Source organism: Martes martes (genome assembly GCF_963455335.1).
Source record: "Martes martes genome assembly, chromosome: 3".
Classification (NCBI taxonomy): Eukaryota; Metazoa; Chordata; class Mammalia; order Carnivora; family Mustelidae; genus Martes; species Martes martes.
The window spans coordinates 140,172,442-140,195,502 of NC_137890.1; the positions used below are offsets into that span (position 1 = coordinate 140,172,442).

Sequence of the window (23,061 nt, forward strand, 5' to 3'; positions counted from 1 at the left end):
AAAGTCCTATTACAAGAAAAAATTGAACTGCTTGATATGTATTGTAGGTTGAGGTCTGCAGCAATAGTTGACCGCAATTTCAAGATAAATGAATCTAACGTAAGGACCATTGTAAAAGAAAGAAAAAGAAATTCATGAAGTAAGTGGTCACTGCAGCTACACTTGCAGGCATGAAAACCTTGTGCCTTTTGTGAAATATCTTTTTATCTTGTACTGAAAATACAGCTTTTATGTGCATGCAGGATTGCTATAAGAAAGGCATAAGGCGTACCTACATATCTATGGACTCCAATAGGATTTGAGAAAAAGCAAAATCATTAGATAATCTGGCATTAGTGTTCTAATTACTTAAGACTGCTTTTTACTTCCTTTATAATATAGACCCTTCTATGATATGGGCACTGAAACTAAAGCAAATAGTGGAAGGATTGATACTTACAGAAATGTTTATAGAGAAATTAGAAGCAAAAAAGTCAGAAATTTTGTACAGTACAAAATACAGTATCTATAAAGTTACACCAGTTTGCCTGCCTTTCCTGCCTCCCTTTCCACCTTCTCTGTCTCTTCCACCTTTGCCACCCATGAGACAGCAAGACCAAGCCCTCCCCCTTCCTCCTCCTTCTCAGCCTACAATGTGAAGACAAGGATGGAGAACTTTATGGTGATCCACTTCCATTTAATGAATAGTAAATAATCATCATGCTTACATTTAATAAACTTATCTGTTGTGGGTGTCATGTGAAAATCTAATTAACTGTACGGCAAGAACTGAATAAGATGTTTTTGTGTCATTATCATCATCACCCCCTAAGTTTTCATCCTGTAGAACAGAGTATATAAATAGATGTGTGTGGAAGTGGATAGCCTATACTTAACATGGGCATAAGATGAATGATATTTAATATAAATTAAATATTTAAAAAACCTCAGTGTATGAGTTTACTTACTGTTTCATAACTTTGCTTTTGAAGAATTATGTTACCATACAGTATGCCTCTCATAATTGGGGAAACTATGTATCAGCCTATAACAATTTATTCATTAGTGTACAGGCTTGGTTACTGTGAAGCAATTGCAACCATTATACTAGGCTATCATAAAACAATTATATTGCTTCATTTTCATTATCAATGCATGAATACCTGTAAGTAAACATGAATTTTTTTGCATTATCTTTATACTTTTGATGTCCAGTATTTGTTAACAATACATATAACATCTATACTTTTTTTTATCATATATGATTTTTATAACATTTTCTTTTCTCTAGCTTACTTGATTGTCAGAATACAGTATATAATACATATACAAGATGGGTGTTAACTGTATGTTATCAAAGACTTTCAGTTAACAGTAGGATTTTAGTAGTTAAATTTTTCGGAAGTCAAAATTGAAGCAGGTTTTTTGACTGCACTAGGTTGGAGGGGGTTAGCGCTCCAAACACTGCATTGTTCAAGGGTCAACCTTACTTACATACTTGCTTTCTAGAAGATAGGGACATGTTCAAGTTTTAGAAAGCATTAAACATCAAAATACACATGATTGCTTACTTTTGGGATTCATTTGTTTGTTTACATTTGGGATTTTTGAAATCACCTTTTAAACCTGTCTATAAATAGGTTTTGTAAGCATAATGGCTAGAGTATATATTTTAAGCCTAGTTATTGAGACCATACCCAACTAAAGAAGAGGAAGACATGGTATTAGTGAGTGTTGGTAGGACTAGGCTATATTTTTGTGAGCTTGTTTTTAAAATTATTTTTAGGGTTAATATGATCCTGAGACATGTTACACAGCCATAAGTTGTATAAACTTAATAGTAGCCATAAATAGATTCCTGCAAACTTGTGGCTTTTTAATAGATCTTTATAACAAGTCATGGAAAAGCTATTTTTTGAAAACTTTTCATGCATTCTGAGGAAGGGCAATAATTTCAGAAAGCATAGGTACATTTTTTTTCCTGATCATGCCTTCATTTATAATAAACCTCTGAGAAAGTGGAATCTCATCAGGCATGCATAGCAGAGCTCTAGAGGCTAACATTGGGTAGCCAAAGTTCTGTTTAGTGTGATAAATGTGAATTGCTTCATTTGTCTGTTATAGCCTCTGTGACAAGGTTTATCAATATTAACTTAAAATTCCTAAAGGTATATTTCTGACCTTACCAGTCTTGCAGGAATTAACCTGAAATAAGACTATAATACTAAAATTTGGTTTAGGTTAGATGGGTCACACCCATCCTGGTAAATTCCTAGGATGTTGGGCAGGTTTGTTTGTATTTTGGACTTGTGTAGTATAAAATTTTATGTAAAATAAATGGATATTCTCTAAGTCTTGGATTGAAAAGTATAATAAGGGGAGATCTGGTTAACTGACATGCTTCAGGTATGCATGTTTGATCTAGATTTTTTCAATTAAAGATTCTTAATTATGTAAAATCGATGTTCACACAAGAAATCAAAGCATGCATTTTGCTATGTTCTATTGGACCCTAGCATTAATAAAATTGTGTCATAAATTTGGAAAAAAATTAACAATATAATAAAATATGGTCAGAAGTAAGATGTATCTTTCCAAGAACTAAAAGCTTTTGACATAGACCAAAAAGAGGGAATAGGAAAAAATACATGTAGTATAATTACAAATTTCAACTTTCTGGAAAAATGTCTTTGTGGTGTTTTCCCAATAGGGAATTCTTAAAACTTGAATTTATTTGGTAAAAAGCAGTATGCTTAGTTGAAATATTGTCCATTTTTATCTAGATCTTAATTTTTCTTTGAGTTTATCCAGGTTGGAGTTTGCTCAGTTTCTTGAATCTAATGAGTTATGTCTTTCATCAAAAATGGGAAGTTTTCAGGGTACCTGAATGACTCAGTCAGTTAAGTGTCTGTCTTTAGCTCAGGTCATGATCTCAGGGTCCTGGGATCAAGCTCTATGTCAGGCTCCCTGCTCAGTGGGGAGTCTGCTTTTCCCTCTCCCTTTCACTGCCCCCCCAACTCATGTGCGCACGGTCTCTCTCTCATATAAATAGATAAAATCTTTTAAAAAGGGGGGGAATAATTGGGGGAACTTAGAGGGGAAGACGAAGCATGAGAGACTGTGGACTCTGAGAAACAGACTGAGGGTTTTGGAAGGGAGGGGGTAGGGGGATGGGTAAGCTTGGTGATGATTATTAAGGAGGGCACATATTGCGTGAAGCACTGGGTGTGGTGCATAAACAATGAATCTTGGAACACTGAAAAAATAAAATTAAATTTAAAAAATTTAAAAGGGGGGGTAAGTTTTCAGATATTATTATTTCTTCCAAGTAATTTTTCAGCACCACATCTTCTGTCTCCTTCCATGGCTCCAGTGACACAATAATTAGACCTTTTGTTGCTGTCCCACATGTCCCTGAGGTATCATTATTTGTTTTTAATGGTTATTCTCTGTTGTTCAGATTAGATAATTTCTGTTGATCTATCTTGAATTTCATTAATTCTTTTCTATATCATCTGCATTCTACTGTGTCCATCTGGTGAGTTTTTAACTTTTGTTATTGCATTTTTTTTAATCTTAAAATTTCCATTGGTTCTTTGTATCTTCTCTTTCAATGTTGAGTCTGTTTTTCCACTTGTTTCAGGCATGTTCATTATAACTTGTCCAATAATCAACAACTCATTTACACTATGTAACAGGCATCTAGAAATAAGAATTTGTCTATGGTTAAGTAAAGTATTATTATTAATAATATAGCTGAGAGGAAATTGGTTTTATGACTTGATCTTGAATCTTGCATTTGGGTTAGTGAACAATTAGCTGGTCTAAGCCAGTGACATTAATATAGCAGTTTTCAAAATACATGTGGTTCTTTATGGAATAATTTTTTTTTAGCATACTTTGTAATTTTGGGTTCTTGGTTAATGGTAACTGAACTGTTGAGTTTGTGACTAATCATCTCTTTTGAATCATCCAGGACGAATGACTGTAAGTCCTCTTCCTAGAGTATCCTGAACGACAAATTTTGCATCTGTAAAATCGCTTAATATGTTCTTGATCAAGAATTTTTTCTACACTGGAAATAAAATTTAAGATTATACTTGACACTTAAAATATGTGAGAGTTAGGGGACCAACCCTCCTATACAGTTGAAAATCTGTGTATGAGTTTTGATTCCCTAGAAACTTAACTAATAGCCTACCATTGACTAGAAGACTTACTAAGAATATAAACAGTTGATTAACACATATCTTTTGTTTGTATAATGTACTGTATTTTTACAGTAAGAGAAAAGAAAATATTATCAAGAAAATCATAAGGAAGAGAAAATACATTTAAAGTAATGTACTATATCCAAGGGTGCCTGAGTGGCTCAGTTAGTTAAGGGACTTACTCTTGGTTTCAGCTCAGGGCATGATCTCGATGTCATGGGATCACACCCTGCATCCGGTTCCATGCTCAGTGCTGCGTCTGCATCATATTCTTTCTCCCTCCCCTGTACCCCTCAATGCGGGGCTCAGTATCACCCTGAGATCATGACCTGAGCTAAAATCAAGAGTCAGAGACCCTTAACTGACTGAGCCACCCAGGCACACCCGTACTTTTTAAAAACAAAATTAGATCATACTTTATGTTTTATATGTTGCCTTTTTCATTTAACATTATACCATGAATGTTTTCTTGTGTTAAATAGTATTAGAAAATGAGATTTTTAATGGTTATATGTTATCCACTTTAATAAACATTTCAGTTTGTTTTGCTGGGAGTAGGGAAGTTCTTCCCAGATTTTGATGGTTTGTCAGCCCTCTTAATTTTTTTATGTTATTACATTTTCTTTTCCTGGGTTTTTGTAGGTATTTTAGAGGGAAAAGAAAAAGAAAAAGGCTGAATAAGAGACTATTTGTTAGTATATGTGCTGCCAAAGTGAGCAGAGACTATTTTTTAGATGCCTTTTAAAGTTTTTATTTCTTTACTTTTAAGGGTTGTTTTGTTTTTGTTTTTAAACTTTATTTTCCTTAGTAATCTCTATACCCAACATGAGGCTCCAACTCCTGACCTTGAGATCACAAGTCACAGGCTTTTCTGACTGAGCCAGCCAGGTGGCCTTACAAGTTCTTTTTTTGAAACCAGGAGGTTTTTTGTTTGTTTGTTTGTTTTTTAAGGTTTTATTTATTTATTTGACAGCGAGAGAGATCACAAGTAGGCAGAGAGGCAGGCAGAGAGAGAGGGGGAAGCAGGCTCCCTACCAAGCAGAGAGCCCCACGCGGGGCCCGATCCCAGGACCCCGAGATCACAACCCGAGCCGAAGGCAGAGGCCCAACCCACTGAGACACCCAGGCGCCCCTAAAGCCAGGAGTTCTTAAGACCACAATTATCATTCTTTGGTCTTCTTATTTTTTACCTAAAATTTTCTGGGTTTTTTTTTTTCCATTTTTAAAATATAACTTTTTTTTTTCTTTTTTAAGATTTTTATTGATTTGACCGAGGGAGACACAGTGAGAGAGGGAACACAAGCAAGAGGAGTGGGAGAGGAAGAAGCAGGCTTCCTGGTGAGCTGGGAGCCTGATGCAGGACTTGATCCCAGGATCCAGGGGCTCATGACTGAGCTGAAGGCAGACGTTTAACGACTAAGCCACCCAGGCGCCCCAATATGACTTATTTTTTGTTACATTTTAATTGTTTACAGTGCCTTATCTGTTTCTTCCCTTATTTCTTAAAGTATTAGGGGTGCCTGGGTGACTCAGTTGTTAAGCATCTGCCTTCAGCTCAGGTCATGATCCCAGGGTCCTGGGATCAAGTCTGCATTGGGCTCCCAGCTTGCCGGGAAGCCTGCTTCTCCCTCTCCCACTCTTCCTACTTGTGTTCCCTCTTTCACTGTGTCTCTCTCAGTCAAGTAAATAAAAATCTTAAAAAATAAAATAAAATAATAGTTTCCATATTTAACATGTTCCTTAGTAATTGAGATTATAATAAAATTTCTTAAATATAATAAAAATTTATTAAAGTGTGAGGTCAGACTTTTGTTTGTAACACTTACTACCTTTGTTTATGGCAAGTTAATTTTTCTATGTCTGTGTTTCCTTATCTAAAAATTATTATTAATGATGACAAAAATTTGGAGTTTACTTGGCATAATTAAAATCATGAAGAGAAAATACTTAACATAGTACCTGATATAAATATTAGGCTCTTAATAAGTAGTATGGTGGATGGAGTTTTAAATAGGGATATAAATGGTGATGATAATATCAGTAGTAGTAGAAATGTATTTGATACATGTCTCAGTTTTTCCACATTGATGTTCTGTTTTAAGTTAATTTACTTGTTATGTAATCTGACCCACTAATTTTTTTAAACTCTATTTCTTTTTACTGTTTTTCTAATCTTGTTTTCATGGTGCTTTTGGTCCTTTATACAACTTTGAACCTATTCTGTTTGAATTGTGTGTTTTCCAACATATCTATTATCAATTTTATTCTGCCTACCATAGAATTAAACAATTCGCTAAAATTGTTTCACTGAAAATTTGGTGAATGTGTTTTTAAGTATTTCAGATTATTAAATGTATAAACAAAAATTCAAAAGGGTAAATAACAGGATCAGCATTTAAATTTCTCCCTCATCCTATTTTTCACTTCAAATTAGTTTTTCACTTAACTAATTCTTTCTAGAGTTTAATGATAAGAACATCAAGGAAAACAATCATGACAATGAAAAATGTCTCTATAATTTCCCCTTTTTTTCATATTTAGCTCATTCAGCCAAAAAATATTGAGCACATATTATGTATGAGGCTTAGGAATATAGGTGGAGGAACTTTGTGGAGCCTTTCAATGATGTAATAGTTTATCTTAAATATAATTGCGATGTTTATTGAAAAATTTAAGCAAGGAAGTGCCATCATCTAATTTATATTTTTAACAAAGTTTACTCTATGAAAAATGGATTTTAGCAGCAAGAATTGGGGTACTGTGACAAGTTTGTTTCTATAGGAAAACTGTTAGTGTCATGGATCAGGGTTGTACTATGGAAATGGAAAAATGTAGATCAATTTAAAATTATGGTAAAAGTAGAGAAGACTTGGCAATGGACTGGATTAGGGGGTCGGAGGATAAACATGTACATGCTTATCCCCCTATATGGGATGTGAATTCCATACTTTGCATACAGGTTTTCTATCATGACTTGCCTCATGCATTAAAGATACCATTGTCTAAATTTTTCCATCTAATTTCTTTGCATTCCACCAGTCAGATTGCTGCCAACTTTTATTCTAAAATTCCCTTTACCTCCTGGTTGATTTTTATATTCTTTTTATAGTCTATCTGTTCACCTGGTTAGATTTTGCTTAACTTTCATGCATTGTTTTGGTAGTGGGATCCCATCACTAAAAGTCATATCAATGATGGGCCAGACTGACTGAGTGATGTTCGAAGGACAGGTTAAAAAAATAGAAACCATAAAAGTAGACAATTTTATTTTAATAATCTTAGTTGAAAATGAGAGTAAAAAATATGAAGTGGCAAAATAGGGATGTGTGGTCAAAGGAGAGTTTTTCTTGTTTTTAAAGATGGAAGATAACTGGGAACAATCCAGTAGAGTAGAGATATGGACAAGAGAGAATGATCAGTGGGGTAAAGTTCCTGACAAGCTGCAAAAAGGTGATAATTAGTTTAAGAGAATGGAGTAAGTCCACCTCCCCCATTTTAACAGATGGGAAGGAAAGGATGAGTCATTAGGTTTTAAATTTTCTAAGAGGAAGAGTTGTTTTACTATAATATTGTAAATCCATCACTTAGTTCTCCCCAACCTCCACCTGATGGGTTACTAATTAATGCCAATAGAGCCAAACATTCTATTCAACAGGTATCTTATTTTGTTCTTATTCTTTTTGCTTTTCTTTTTAAAACAAGTGAAGATAGTAAAGAGAGAAGAGAAAACTGAGTATCCAGGGGGATACTGAAACAGAGATAGTAGATAATAAGATGTGTCACTTACAACTTCGCCAAGTAGGTGATTGACTCAGATCAGCAGGGTCAGGGTATTTGGGGTGCAGAATTAGAAGGATGTTCTTCATAGGGGAGTAAGACCTAATTTGAAGACACATTATGCAATGGCTTGAAATTAGTATTTAAAGACCAATCAAAAGTGAAAACACTTCCAACTTCCAGTTGGGAACTTAGATTTTGAAGTCACAACAAATAGGATTGGACAGATGGTCATGTTATTGAGAAGTGGTATGAGACAGAGATTCGTTAGATCAGCGGTTTGAAAACCTTTTTTAAGGCAGTGGGACCCTTTTTTCAAATAAAATCTCATATGGACTCTCAATATACAAAACAGATAAAAGAGGACCTTTGATGGAAGCTAGTAGCATGTGGGCTAAAGCCATACCCTCTACTTCTTCCTCTCCTTACCTTCTTCCAAGGTACTTAAAAATAACTGAGACTCTGCAGAACATTTTTTAAAATTTAATTTTAGTTTTTCAGTGTTCCAAGATTCATTGTTTATGCACCACACTCAAAAGAAGACAAAAACTGTTCACCCTTTTCTTTCAGCTCTCCACACCCCAATCTCTGGCAACCACCAGTCTGTTCTCTGTATCTATGTGCTTGCTTTTTTCTTATTTTTATTTCTAAATTTTTTTTATATACACACATAGGAGAGATCATATGGTGTTTATTTTTCTCTGACTTACTTCACTTCGCTTAATACCCTCAAGGTCCATTCATGTTCTCACAAAGAGTAAGATGTCATTCTTTTTTTTTTTTATGGCTGAGGAATATTCCATTATATGTATATGCCACAATTTCTTTATCCATTCATCCATTGAGGGATACTGAAGTTGTTTCCATACCTTGGCTATTGTAAATAATATTGTTGTGAACATGGGGCTGCCTATTATCTTTTTGAGTTAGTGTTTTCATTTTGATAAATACCCAGAAATGGAATTATTAGATCATTGTATTTTTAATTTTTTGAGGAACTTCTATACTGGAGCTGCACCAGTTTACATCCCCACCAACTGTGCACAACTGTTCCCTTTTCTCCATTCCCTTGCTAATACTTGTTAGTTCTTGTCTTTTGGAGAATAGCCATTCTAACACGTGTGAGTTGTGGTTAATTTGCATCACCCTGATGATTAATGATATTGGACATCTTTTCATGTACCACCAGAGCCAGGTGATGAAGGGATGTTCCCTGAATGACAGCTACAAAAACCAGGCTACCAGACATAAAAACTAGGATAACAGATGTGTATAAAACTCTCTAGGAGACACTAGGACTCTGGAATGTGACAAATAGTGAGCTCTAAGACAGTACCCAGCCTCCCAAGTTCTCTGGAAAAGATTACATTACAGTCAGCCCTTCAATGTAAGTTTAATTAGAAGCTGACCCCTCAGGTTGAATTCATGATGGTTAGCTAATAAACCTCCATCACAGAAAGATCAAGCTGTGCATCTGTTGCCTCTTCCTCTTGCTGGAGATGGTAGCTACTTAAGAACCCTTTCTCTGCTTGGTGCAATCCTGTGGATCCATGAGTGTAAGCCCCACTGCCCACCAGAGACAGGTGATGTAGAGCTATTCCTTGGAAGCAGTCATAAAAATTGGTGTTCTAGATAGGGGTATTATGGTGTGGGACCAGGAAAACAATCTCCCCTGACCTCCACAAGTAGGCAGTCAAGAGGTGTTCCCTAGGCAGTAGCCCTCTAAATTGGGGCACTCGTTGCATGTAAAAGCTTCCTTCTGGAAGATACTGGTGCTCTGGAGCACAGTAAAGAGGAAAGTGTGAAGATGGCATCTGCCTGTCTCCATCCCGGGGGAATGTTCCAGCAGGCTCCTGGATGTGTGTGTTAAATTAGATGTTGCTCCCTTATGCCAGTGCTTTAACCCAAGTGGTTCTGGGTGTGATTGGCTCCCTCTGAGCTGGGTCTTGGGGTGGGTGAATCTGAGTGTGAGTCCTTTAAAAGCAGTTTCTCAGATCACATAGTCTTGTAGGTCTTGAGAATCAAGCTTTGTTGGTTCTCAAAGTTAGTTGTTTTGGAGGCTTATTTCTCAAGTGTGTGTCATAAAAGTTGGGGTGCCCAGTGTGGGGCTCAAACCACTTGCTCCTCAGGGAGAACTTCTGTGTTTTGAGTTCCTTCCTGGTTGTGGGTCCCCCGTGCCAGGAGTGGGGTTTTATAGCAATATTTTGTCTCAGCTTCTTACCTGCTTTAATGTGGTTCTCTTGTTTGCCTGATATCTAGTCATCACCGAGCCAGACTTTAGGGGTTTTTTTTGTTTTGTTTTTTGTTTGTTTGTTTGTTTTTGTTTGTTTTAAGAGGAATTTGTTTCATGGGTCACTGTAGACTCAGTGTGTCTGTGCGAGGAGGTGGATTTGGGATCCTTTTGCATCACAATCTTGAACTGGAACTCCCTATAGAACATACTGAAGGGTAATTTTCAGCAATAACAAATCTTTAGAAGTTCTTCCTTTTTTTTTTTTATTAGTTTAACTGTCATTAATACTAGCACATGGTAGCAAGTGGTCGAAAAGATATATAGTGAAAAATAATTCACCTATCCTAGATGCCAATTCCCTAGTCCCTTTAGCTGGGAGTAAAGAGTTACCCGTTTCTTTCTTTTCTTTGTTTTTGTTTGTTTGTTTGTTTGTTTCTCTCTCTCTCTCTCAAGAGAGAAAGTGTGCGCAACAGGTCACTGAGTGAAGGGAGGGGCAGAGAGAGAGGGAGAGGGATGGAAATCCAACGGACTCCATGCTGAGCCAGAGCCCCATGTGGGACTCAATTATAGAATCCTGATGTCATGACTTGAGCTGAAACCAAGAGTCCAATGCTCAACTGACTAACCCACCCAGGTGCCCCCAGTTACCAGTTTCTTAAAAAATTTCTAGAAGTATTCTTCATATACAGGCATAAGAATATTCTCCCTTTTCTCTTCGTCACACATGAGATCATGCTATTTTTATTCCTCCCCAGTTTACTTTTCTCATTTAATAAAATAATCTAGTAGAGGTGTTCCTCATTCTTTTGTGCATGGTATTCTATTAAAGGGATGTACCTTAATTTAACAATTCCTAATTGGTGGAATTTTTGTTTTTAAATGTCATTTACCAGAGTGCCTGGGTAGTTCAGCTTGTTGAGCATCTGACTCTTGATTTCATCTTGGGTCATGATCTCAGTGTCATGGGATCAATCCCCATGTCAGACTCCATGGTCGTTGGGAAGTCTACTTGGGATCTCCTCTCTCCCTCTTCCTCTGCCCCTCCCCAATGCTCTCTCTCTCTCTCTCAAATAAATCCTTTTTTTTTTTAAGTCATTTATAATTAATATGTTGTGATAAATATCCTTTACATATATCTTTACCCATATATGTGAATATACTTCTTGGATAAATTGAAGATTTTGAATGAGAGTGGTAATATTAGAAAGACAAACCTAATGTCAGGATAACCAGGACAAAAATATTTTTGCATGATATTCACAAACTCTTAAATTCATTTTGCTCTTTAAGAAGTGTGTTTTTCCTGTTAGGTTAGCTCTGTTTCTTCCCCACTGAAAGGGAGTTTTTATTCTAGTTCATCAGACTGTAGTACTTTGCATCTTTCTTTCTTCAACTTCTGAGTATATGTGGATATCTTGCATAAAGTAACATGACCTCTGTTTGTTACCCTGCTTTATTTTTCCCAATCTCTTATTCATCAGCCTCACTTTCCAGAAATATCTTAGAAATTCCAGTTAATTTTAGTTGTATTTCCTAGTTAAGCAAAGCTGTAGTCTTTTTGGTTGTATTTTGGGACTTCGTAGATTAAAGGAACAATTAACTAGATATTGTCTCTCTTTTTATTCTTCTGACTTTTGTATCCTTGTTAGAAATGCCTAATCATTGTCAATATTTAAATTCATATACTCCACTTACAGTTTAGTTGATCCATACATGTTAAATTTTGTTCAAATTTTCTATAATATTCTTCTAGATCTTAGGATAGCCTCTTTCTCACAGATGTCTCATTGCAAAGGAATATTTAATCCTTATGGATAGATATTTACTGAAGAGTATGAAAATCAGTGCTCTACTCTTGTATAATTTTCTTTTTTTTTTTTTAAGATTTTATTTATTTATTTGACAGACAGAGATCACAAGTAGGCAGAGAAACAGGTGGGGAGAGAGGAGAAGGCAGAGAAACAGGTGGAGAGAGAGGAGGAAGCAGGCTCCCTGCCGAGCAGAGAGCCCAATGCGGGGCTCGATCCCAGGACCCTGAGACCATGACCCGAGCCAAAGGTAGAGGCTTTAACCCACTGAGCCACCCAGGCGCCCCTTGTATAATTTTCTTATCAAGTCTCTTGAGGTATAAATAAGACAAGTAAATCTTTAAAAGATTTAGCAGAAATTTATAATTTATCATGATACACATTTGGAGATAGAACCAGGGCAATGAAAGGAAAGATAAGGAAAAGGGGGAATTAAATTGTTAAATATTTTGAAGATTTATTTGTTCATTTTAGAGAGAGAAGTGGGGGGGGGTGCAGAGGAGAGAGAGAATCTCGAGCAGACTTCCCACTGAGTGCCAGGGCTTCATCTCATGACCCTAAGATCATGAGCTGAGCTGAAATCAAGAGTCGGACTCTTAACCAACAGAGTCACCCAGCCACCCCAAATTGTTAAATATTTTAATACAATGTGAAGGTTTTGTTTTGTTTTGTTTTTTACCGTCAAGTTGGTAAAACTCTGATAGTGACTTGAGGGTTAGTTTAGTTCAAACCTATCATTTTTTTAGATAAGAAAACTAGTATTTAGAGTGTCTGTGACTTGCTCCAGATCACAGACTGCAGTACAGAGCACCTGATTGCCAGCCCCCCTTTTTTTTTTTAAGATTTTATTTATTTGACAGAGAGAGAGAGAGAGAGAGAGATCACAAGCAGGCAGAGAGGCAGGCAGCGAGAGAGGGGGAAGCAGGCTCCCCGCTGAGCGGAGAGCTGATGCAGGGTTCCATCCCAGGACCCTGAGACCATGACCTAAGGCAGAGGATTAACCCACTGAGCCACCCAGGTGCCCCATGCCAGCCCATTTTTGTTTGGGGATATAATCGTTACTCTTTACGGTGATAGTTAAAATGTGTGATGCTTCAAAGGAAATTGATTCATTTTATATATTCATATTTTAAATCACAAGATACTATGCTTAAGACTCAAAATAACTATTTTTGAAAATGTAGGTAAATAAAAGTTTTGTAAATAGAATTACTTTCCTTCAAACATATTATATAAGGTGTTTCTGCCTTATCTCCTATTTCACAAAATCCTTTACCAGAAAAGTGTTTGTATCTTCTTGGCTTTTGTTTTTGTTTAGCTACTTAAAATCTTGAAATATTATTTGTCCAAGTGTTCACTTGCCTGGAAGTTATCTAAAGAAATGGTTTTATAAAAGTCATTGTCAGACCTTTTAGAGAATAGTGGACTTGTAAATCTACTGTTAGTGGCACTACTAAACCAAAAGCAGCAGCAGAGTGACTACTTCATGATCTTTATTATTCTTGATTACTGTTTTTCACTTGAGTTTACCTTGCAAGGATAAATCAGGTTTCACCAAATCTACCCTTGTGCTTTGAATTCCCAGAGAACTTTTGGTATTGTTGGCAAAGATAAAGACAGAACACCTTCTAGGAGAAATTATCTAAGTCTGTTATTATGTTTCCTGCAAATAACACAAAGGGCAGCTGATCATGTTTGTATTTCTTAGCCCACGTATCTTGCTTTTCCTTAATAGCACCTGTTCAGGTTTACACCTAGCAGCTGTCAGCATTCATAACTCTGTGATTACACAAAAGGGAAGTCTGCTGTGCCTGAATTTGAAGTGTTATCATTAACAACTGATCATTGAGTCTTTTTGGAATGAGTATAGAAAATCATTACACAGAAAAGTTGTTTGTGACTATGTGTCTATTTGTCTATTGTCAGAATTGCTATTGGCAAATATCATCCTAGTAAAATATAGTAAATTCATGTTATCCAGTATGAGCAAATGTTCTGATATATGTTAATGACCTATCATACATTATCAGTTTTAAACAATTAGGACAAAATGTAAAATAATAGATGAGTTAGACTGACACAAATGATAGGTTGAATATAATGATAATGTTACCATTTATCACAATGTCAATAAATCCGCTCAAATCATCTTATTATAACAATTATATAGAATTACTATTTACTAGAAAGTTTTAGTTAATTGAATTCTAAGTAATACAATTTTTGATACTTTAGATCAGGATTTCTCAACCTTAGTGCTCCTGACATTTTGGGCCAGGTAACTCTCTGTATGGGGGATGTCCCCTGTATTGTAGGAGTTTAGCAGCATGCCTGGACTCTTATCTCTGCAGTACTAAGATCAAAACAGTTGAAATAAAATAATACATGAATAATGTATATAAACAGAGCTTCTAAGGAAAATGGCTGCATAACCATATTTAAAAAAAAAAGTTAAGCCCCTTTCCACTTAAATGAACAAAAGGAACCAAAAATAAAACAGAAAATTCCACTTTATTAAAACTAAAAAAGGCCCTTAACATCATACCACTAGCCATAGTTCTACTTTGTTATTTCCAGGTTTAAACTTTATTTCTTAAAATGTTATAATAAAGAACCTACTAGTATTTTATTTCTACAGAATAGATTCTCAAAAGTAGATTGTAAGATCCAAGTATATGTATATTTTTAATTTTAATGACCATTTCCAGGAAAAGATCTTCAATAAGCAATATGTAGAGACTGCTCATTTTGTTTTCTGCGTTTTACTTGCTTTAGTCCTGAATGAAGTAATAACACCTGAAAGAAATATACCTAGGGTTCATAATTTATTATCTTAAAAAAAGTAATGACTATTATTTATTGAATACTTTTATGCCAAGTACTCAGCTAAAGTACTTAACCTATGTTATATCACCACAGTACTTTTGCAGTAGAGAACAAAGGCAAATTAAAAAAAAAAAAACTTTACATTATTTTTTAAAAATAAACACATTTAAATAGCACATTTTAGAATTTATTAAGACAATGAGGTTACCAGCTATACGTTTTTAAAAATAGCCTTTTTCTGTAAACTCTAACAAAGGATGCATAATTTTTGTAGGTAGAGAAATGAGGCTTATGGGTGAAAATTGTGGAGAAAATATTAGTATGGGCCTTTCTATCAGACCAACCACACGTCTTCAAGCTCCTTGATGACCATTTGATGACCCCAAACCTGCCTTTCAAGCGTTAGTTTCATGTAACTATCAGTAACAACTGCTCTTTTCCATGATGACTGCTGATACAGAGAAAGAAAATTTCCTTAAGAATACAAACTCATTATAGCAGTATTATCATCTGTAGAGGTGACTGACAGCAGTGCCAGAATATGAAGAGAAATTTTGAATTGTATATGATTGGAAAGCTTACTGAAATGGTTACTAATAATGCTATATGTTAACCTGAGATAACCTTTACTATATCTATCGATCTTATGAGTAAAATCACCTAGATACCCTATGGATTAAACCAACTTTTATACATTAGCCCTGTCTTATTTTAATTGGTCAGTATTTTTAAATCAGACTATTTTTCTTAGAAAATATAAAAATGAAGACAGGGAAATCAGACAGGGAGACGAACCATGAGAGACTATGGACTCTGGGAATCAAACTGAGGGTTTTAGAGAGGAGGGTGTGGGGGATGGGTTAGGCCAGTGATGGGTGCTAAGGAGAGCCTGTATTGCATTGAGCACTGGGTATTACATTCAAACAATGAAGCATGGAATACTACATCAAAAACTAATGATGTACTGTATGGTGACTAATATAATTTTTTAAATTATATAAAAAAAGAAAATATATAATAATTATGTGAATTGCTTATAGAATTCCATACAGAAATCTTTTCATGGTTAGATTTCATGGTGAAAGTTTACTTGTGGTTGATCATAAGTTCAGTTATAAATGAGCAGTATCTTTTGTTTTGTTTCTTCCTATAAATTGTGTACTTATTAATGCAATTGTGAACTTCATGACTTTCTTTCTTACTTGTAGGATCAGTGTTTGCAGAGAGTACTAAAATAACTGTAACCTATTCTAGATTTTAAAATTTATTGGGATATAATTGATATATAACATTTGAAATTAGTTTCATGTGTATAAATAGTGATGGATATTTATATATATTGGAAAATGATCATCACAATAAGCCTACTTAACATTCATCACTACACAGTTAAAAATTTTTTCTTGTGATGAGAACTTTTAAGATCTACTTTCTTAGCAACTTACAAATATACACTGTAGTATTACTAACAATAGTCAGCATGCTGTACATTATATCCCATGACTTAATTTTATTTATTTATTTATTTTTTTAAAGATTTTATTTATTTATTTGACAGACAGAGATCACAAGTAGGCAGAGAGGCAGGCAGAGAGAGAGGAGGAAGCAGGCTCCCCGCCGAGCAGAGAGCCCGATGCGGGGCTCGATCCCACGACCCTGGGATCATGACCAGAGCCGAAAGCAGAGGCTTTAACCCACTGAGCCACCCAGGCGCCCCTCATGACTTAATTTTAAAACTGGAAGTTAAAACATTTTGATCCCCTTTTACTCATTTCTACTCTAGATTTTTAATATCAATATAAACTTAACAACAAGACCAATGTAAGATTGCACCTGAAATAGCTAAGCAAATAAATGAAGATATGTGTAAGTGCTCACTTATTACAAAGGGGTCATACTAAGGCCATTTTAACTATAGTTCAAACCTGACAGTAACAACTCTAAAATGTATTCGTCTTTTTGGTGGGCGAAAAGCACTTGGTCTGATACAAGTTACCCAGGCAGATTGTTGGATGTTTAAGACTTTCAAGACTTGGATTTAGAAGATAGTCCATTCCAGTGTGGTGTTATTTTCTTAATTTGTTAAGATAATATGGGTATTATATTGTAAATGAATAGATGATGAGGTGATTTAGGAAGAATAAGAAGTTAATATGTTATATGCAAATCTATTAAAAGAAGTTTTGGTATACTTAACATTAAACTTACTTCATAAATTGATACTTTAAATTTTACTTATGTTTTTATTCCATATTTTATCTTTCTGAAAAACATGTTTTTTGAAATTATTTCATATTTTATAAAAGTATGCCTAAATGACTTACTTTGATAATAAGATAGGTTTAATTCTTTGAATAATTCCACTAACACTGAGAATTAACATTCTTCTCCCTCTCATAGATATGGAATCTGGCGAACGGTTACCATCCTCAACAGCCTCCACTACTACACCTTCATCTTCTCTACCTTCTGTGGCTTCATCAGTTTCAAAAGGCGGCCTTTCCACGGGAGCTGCTTCACTTAGCTCTACAATCAACCCATGTGGTGAATACCCTTTATTAACTCAGTTTTAGAATGCCATCTGTTTACTAATTTGCATTCATAGTGTTTTGTTGAAATGAATAAAATGATTTCATTACCTCTGTTGACCTGTTGAAAAATAACTAGGTTAGATATCTAGCTTGTATTTTTCTGTATTTTACCAGCACACTGAGATTGCACTTTTCATGTTTATTAGCAGCATTCTTTGAGAGTCTCATCATAATGTCTTAATCTGAACATTTCAATTAATAAATGAGTACACGCAAAATGTTTTGAAACAATAGGCCCATGAGGGAGTAAAGAAATACGAAGGAGTTTTTGGTGGTAAGATTAGGTACCAGTGCTATGGACCTTTTATTCTAAATTTGCTTCTGATATTTGAAATATCCTTCACCAAACTCCAGCTTTACCCCACTTCACGGATGTGTTCTAAGGGAGATCATTTACTCAATGGAAAATATTTTAAAAATTAACAGCATGACAAGTTTCTCTTAAACATGAACAAAGTTTAAATTGCTAAAAAGACAATAATAAAGAGCTTTGCTTCAGAAATGAAAATAGCACACATTTTGATTAATTATGTAGAAGGTATTTTTAAGTATTGCCCAAAATCACTCTTTGCCCAAACACAGATTTGGTGGAATACATCCCTTTAAAAAAAAAAAAAATGTATTAAGTATGATTAACTCATTCCTTTATCACTAAGAAGCTTTTTAACCTTAAACAGTTTTTATCTTAAAGATTATTTCATATGTTTATAAGCAGTAGAACTAAATGATACCTTACTTTTTAAAAATTAGATTTATAATTTTGAATAAATAAAATGCATAAATATGGAATGTTTGCCAACTAAATCCCTTAGTAAACTGTTGAATATATATTTGTTCAATAATTTTTTAATCAATGGAATGACAAAAAGGATGTCATTTTGTCATCAATTTATCAGAGCAATTTTCTATAACTTTTTTTGATGATTATGAAATAACTTAGATACAATAGTCTTTTGTTAAAAATAAATAAGTAAATAAAATACCTGTTCTCCTGCATCCTGTGCAGTCTTGGTTTTAAGTCCTTTCACAAGTTCATGCACACTCCCCTTATGTATGAAATAATGAATGCTTTTGATGATATGCTGTGTTCAAAAATAGTGATGCAAGTTTTATCTTAAATTAGTTTGTCTAAATGATTGCACGCAATTGTACCTTTATAATTACTCTTCCCTACTTTTTATAAGTCTTCTTTCCTTTGTTGTCAACTCATTTCAGTGTATCTTCCAACCTGCAGTCTAGCTTTGTATTTACCTCTGAATTAGTCTTTATATAATGTTTCTAAAGATTTTTTTTTAACGTTGAAGGTTTTAATAGCATTCTTGAGTACAGAATCATGAGTTTTCTGGACACTTTGTTGTTACCAGTTTCTCAGTTTTCTGAATTAGTAACATGCTGGGCACTATTTTTTGTTAACAATCATTGGGAGTTGCAAAAGGGGTGGGGTATGCTGAGTTGCTGAGTGGCATCAGAAATTCCTGGTCTAGAAAGGAATTCACTTTTATCATTTATTTACCAACTTAAAAGGTTGTAGGCTTTTTTATGTTGAGTTGCTTATTTGAATGGAAGCATATTTTATTTCTGTATTTATTCAGAAATAAATCAGTTCTTAACACATATTTTTCATATGTAGCGCATGAGTTTTTCACTTTCTAAGAAAATACTTTTTTGTTTGTTCTTAGCTTTCACAGTGTTATGTTTTATTTTCAAGTAAAGCCTTATATTAACTTTCAGCCCATAAGTTGCTTAAAAGAATGCACGGTTGTCCCACATAGCTCTATTTATCATATTTTCTTGTCTTCTCTTATTTGATTCATTCTTTTTGGCCCATTCATTGGGATAATTCTCTTCATTTTAAACAAGATCATCAAGTGTTAATGGGCCTGGGCTTTTTGTCTTAATAAACAACTTAAATCTCCTCAATTTGTTTGATGTATAAAGACACAAAACGATTTTCATCTTTAAAATGTCAGAACCTCAACAGTTCTTTAATGGCTCCTTTGAGGACAGTCTGTTGTTTGAAAGTTATTTTAATTGGCCTTTCTCTGTCATCTTCATTAATGATATGTCTATAGGAATTCTTCTGAGTTACAAAGGATATAATTCAAACCTGCTTTAAAACTTTGAATGACCCAACTAATTTTTTTGAGAATCCTTGTCAGGATTTGGGATTAAGCCTACCTGCAAGTTAGTCTGTCACTATTATGGATGTTAGCAGAAGACATGAAACTCCTGGGTCAGAAATTTTATTACTTATTGTCACAATAGTTAACACGAATATCATGTTGGATTGGTTCCCCAGGTCTCCCAAGTCCCACAGAGGCTACGTGATGGCCCAAATGAATCTTTTAAATGCAGTGGGTTTGTGTCGCAGCTTAAGAATACTGACCTTGGGGAATCCGTTGCTTTCATTTTGAGAAAATGAAAGCAAACCCATTCCTTGTCTTAAAGAAGATGTTGCTTTATCCTTTAGGGTTGCTCCTTGCAAATGCAGTCCTGAGAAATGGCCTGCTTAAGGAGTGGTCTAGGCTTTGCATTCTTAGCATACCCAGCAATAACATGCAGGGACCTGGAAGGGGAAGATTACATCTCACAACACAACACACCTTTAATTATAGTTAGCTAGGATAGAAAACAATATCACAATAGTGATTGATTAATCTAAGGCTATTTGCATATGGGTTTTGTTGGTCTTGCCAGAAGAGTAATATTCCTTACCCTTTAAGGTATGATTTTTTAAAAAATAACCTGTCTGTTTCTAAAAAACAATTTGGGACAGCTTTCAGTAAATGTATTGGCACAATAAACAAAAAGTAAATAAAATATCAAAACATAGGCTCTAAAAACTGAAAAGGTTTTAGCTGAAGAAAGCCACTCTTAGCGAACAAAAACTTACCGAATTAGCTGCTAAAAATAGAAGGAAAACATAATGGCTTACATGACTCATATACCATTGTTAGTAAGCATATCAGTTCCTCAGAAGAAAACCAGACTTTTTTTTTCTAGCCCTGTGTGGTATAGGAAATATATCACTAGAACATTTGTATCAAAAGCCAAATGATGCAAAGTATCCCATGTGCCACTTTCACAGATATTCAGACTGTTCCACGTAATTGGCTCTGAGTGAAAGCCAAGAGAATAATAGTTCCACAATTAAATTTTATCAAATTTATTTGAGATGTGTGGTCATTGACCCAATGCAAAGATAGAACTTTAATACATTTCGGTGATAGTTTAAACTGTGTCAAAGACCAGTGATTTTCAACCCATTTTTAAGGGTAGAACTTTCAAACAAAAGCTTATAAAAATACTGAATATATAAAACAAATAAGCCATTTAAAACTTCTCTGGCTGGGGCGCCTGGGTGGCTCAGTGGGTTGAAGCCTCTGCCTTCGGCTCAGGTCATGATCCTAGGGTCCTGGGATCGAGCCCCGCATCGGGCTCTCTGCTCAGCGGGGAGCCTGCTTCCCTTCCTCTCTCTCTGCCTGCCTCTCTGAATAATTGTGATCTCTGTCTGTCAAATAAATAAATAAAACCTTTAAAAAAAAAAAAGAAAAGAAAAAAAAAACAACTTCTCTGGCTATAGCCTAAGTATGCCGACTTTTCTTTGAAAAATTAGAGACTGATTTACATATGTATCTTAATAGCAGGCCACCTCCCTCTACAGAAGTGTGCCAAATCGTAGTATATTGAGGAAATTGCAAGTTGACCAGTAAAGGCCTCAATTTAGGGTATGTGTCAGTTCTGACAATGCTTAACTATGAATAGGAAAACATGGCAATTAAACACACAAGCCCATAGAAAGGCAGTCGTGGAGTGGGTAATGCCATTACAGCCCTGGGCTACTAATTTTATATTCCGTATTCCAGACCATGCGACTTTCATTCTTACATGTATATCCCATGGCTGTAAGAGAGCTGATCCACATATAGCACTATTTTCCAGGAAAGAAGAAGGTGGGGTAGGAGTGGAGCAAAAATTGCATGCCAGGTTACTTTGAGCCTTATTAAAGAGCTTTCCCAGAAACCCCATCCAGAGATTTCCACTTATATCTCTTTCATCAGAATGGTAATCTCAGCTTCAAGGAAGGTCAGGGAAACTAGTTTTTAGCTGAGCGTAGTACCGTCCTAAAGAAAATAGAGGTTATTAGTAAGGAAGGAGCAAATGGAGAGGCAGTATCTACAATGGCTGAGTGGAACCAGAGGGACAGGAGGTCAGGCTGGGGAATAGGCTCATGTCAGATCATTTAGAATTTCATGTGTGATGCTTAGAATTTAGGCAGAATAATGTATTGATTAAAAGCAAAGATTTTGCAATTGAAATATCTTGAAATTGAATCTTGGCTTATCCACATATTAGCTATGTAAATTTGGGCAAATTACTTACTCCTCTCTAAGCTGTAGTTACCTCATCTATAAAATAGATATAACACCAGCCATTTTGCAGCATTATAAGGAAAATGAAATAATGCCTGCCATACAGTAGGATCTTAGTAAATTATAGCCATTATTTTTATTCATACTTCATCCAAGTGGGAGGGTTTTAATCATCACATGGCTTTGAAAATGAAAGCTTTAGCATCATGTTGAACATCAGTTTGCAACGAGAATGAGACCAGAGGCAAAGAAGACTTTTAGGAGTTACTTATATTTATCTGGGTGAAAAATGATATGGGCCCAAATTAAGGAGTTATTGGAGGTGGAGAAAGACGGTTGCAGAGATATTTAGGGAGTAGATTCTTTTGGAATATAATGACTACTCAAATTTGGCAAGGCAATGTTTAGAGAGAGGGAGAAGCCCTAACATGACTTGAAGAACTGGGTCAGGAGTGATGTAATGAGAAATGTGGAGGAGGAATAAGTTTAAAGGATAAAAGGCTTAGTTATCTTTTTGCATGTTGCATTTAATGGAATGTATATCCATTTATATATGCACACAACTGTTGGTGGATATTTGAGTTGTTTTTGCCAATTACAATGTTATGACCATTAAATATAGATTCCAATGCATGTAAGCATACATTTCTGAAAATGTCTTCAACTTTACCAGTAGTACTAATTTATTTTCCCACCAGCTGTATATTAGAATTCCTGATGCGTGTCACCCATGCTAACACTTCTCATTGACAGCCTTTTTGATTTTTGTCAGTGCTGAATATGAAATAGTGTCTCATTAAGGTGCCCTTTTATGTTTTTAGCCTTTTGGATTTCTTCTTTTTTAAAGTGATATTTTAGGGCTTTGATACATGTTTCTATTGGATTATGTATATTTTTCTTATAAATTTTTGAGTGTTTTAGATTTTGGTTGCTGGTCCTTTTGTCAGTTATATTTGTGGGAGATATCTTTTCCCAGTCTTGGTGTCTTTTTTAATTCTAAATTGCCTTTTGATTAATAGAACTTCCAATTTTAATGTAGTCAGATTTATCAGTATTTTTATTTACACTTATTCTTTTTGTCTTAAGAATTCCTCTTTTCCCTTCAAGGTCATACATATGTATTTTTAAAGATTTCACTTATCTCTCCTTCAGTATTAACTTTGAAATGTCTATGGCTATCAGATATCAAGCCAGTTGTGAGAGACTGAATTGGCTTTTTGGTTTTGCAACTGTGACCATTTGGGGCTGTTAGTTGATACATCA

The 23,061-nt window shown here is 35.0% G+C and overlaps 1 protein-coding gene across 1 annotated transcript in view; it reads left to right on the forward strand.

The window, feature by feature from the left end:
- Positions 1–23,061, forward strand: part of BAZ2B (bromodomain adjacent to zinc finger domain 2B) — a 426,011-nt gene that overhangs the window by 271,503 nt on the left and 131,447 nt on the right. Inside the window, exon 5 of the mRNA XM_080798618.1 lies at positions 17,235–17,378. Within this exon, the coding sequence (XP_080654744.1) occupies positions 17,237–17,378 (142 nt within the window). The 5' untranslated portion in view covers positions 17,235–17,236. The remainder of the gene's footprint in view (positions 1–17,234; positions 17,379–23,061) is intronic.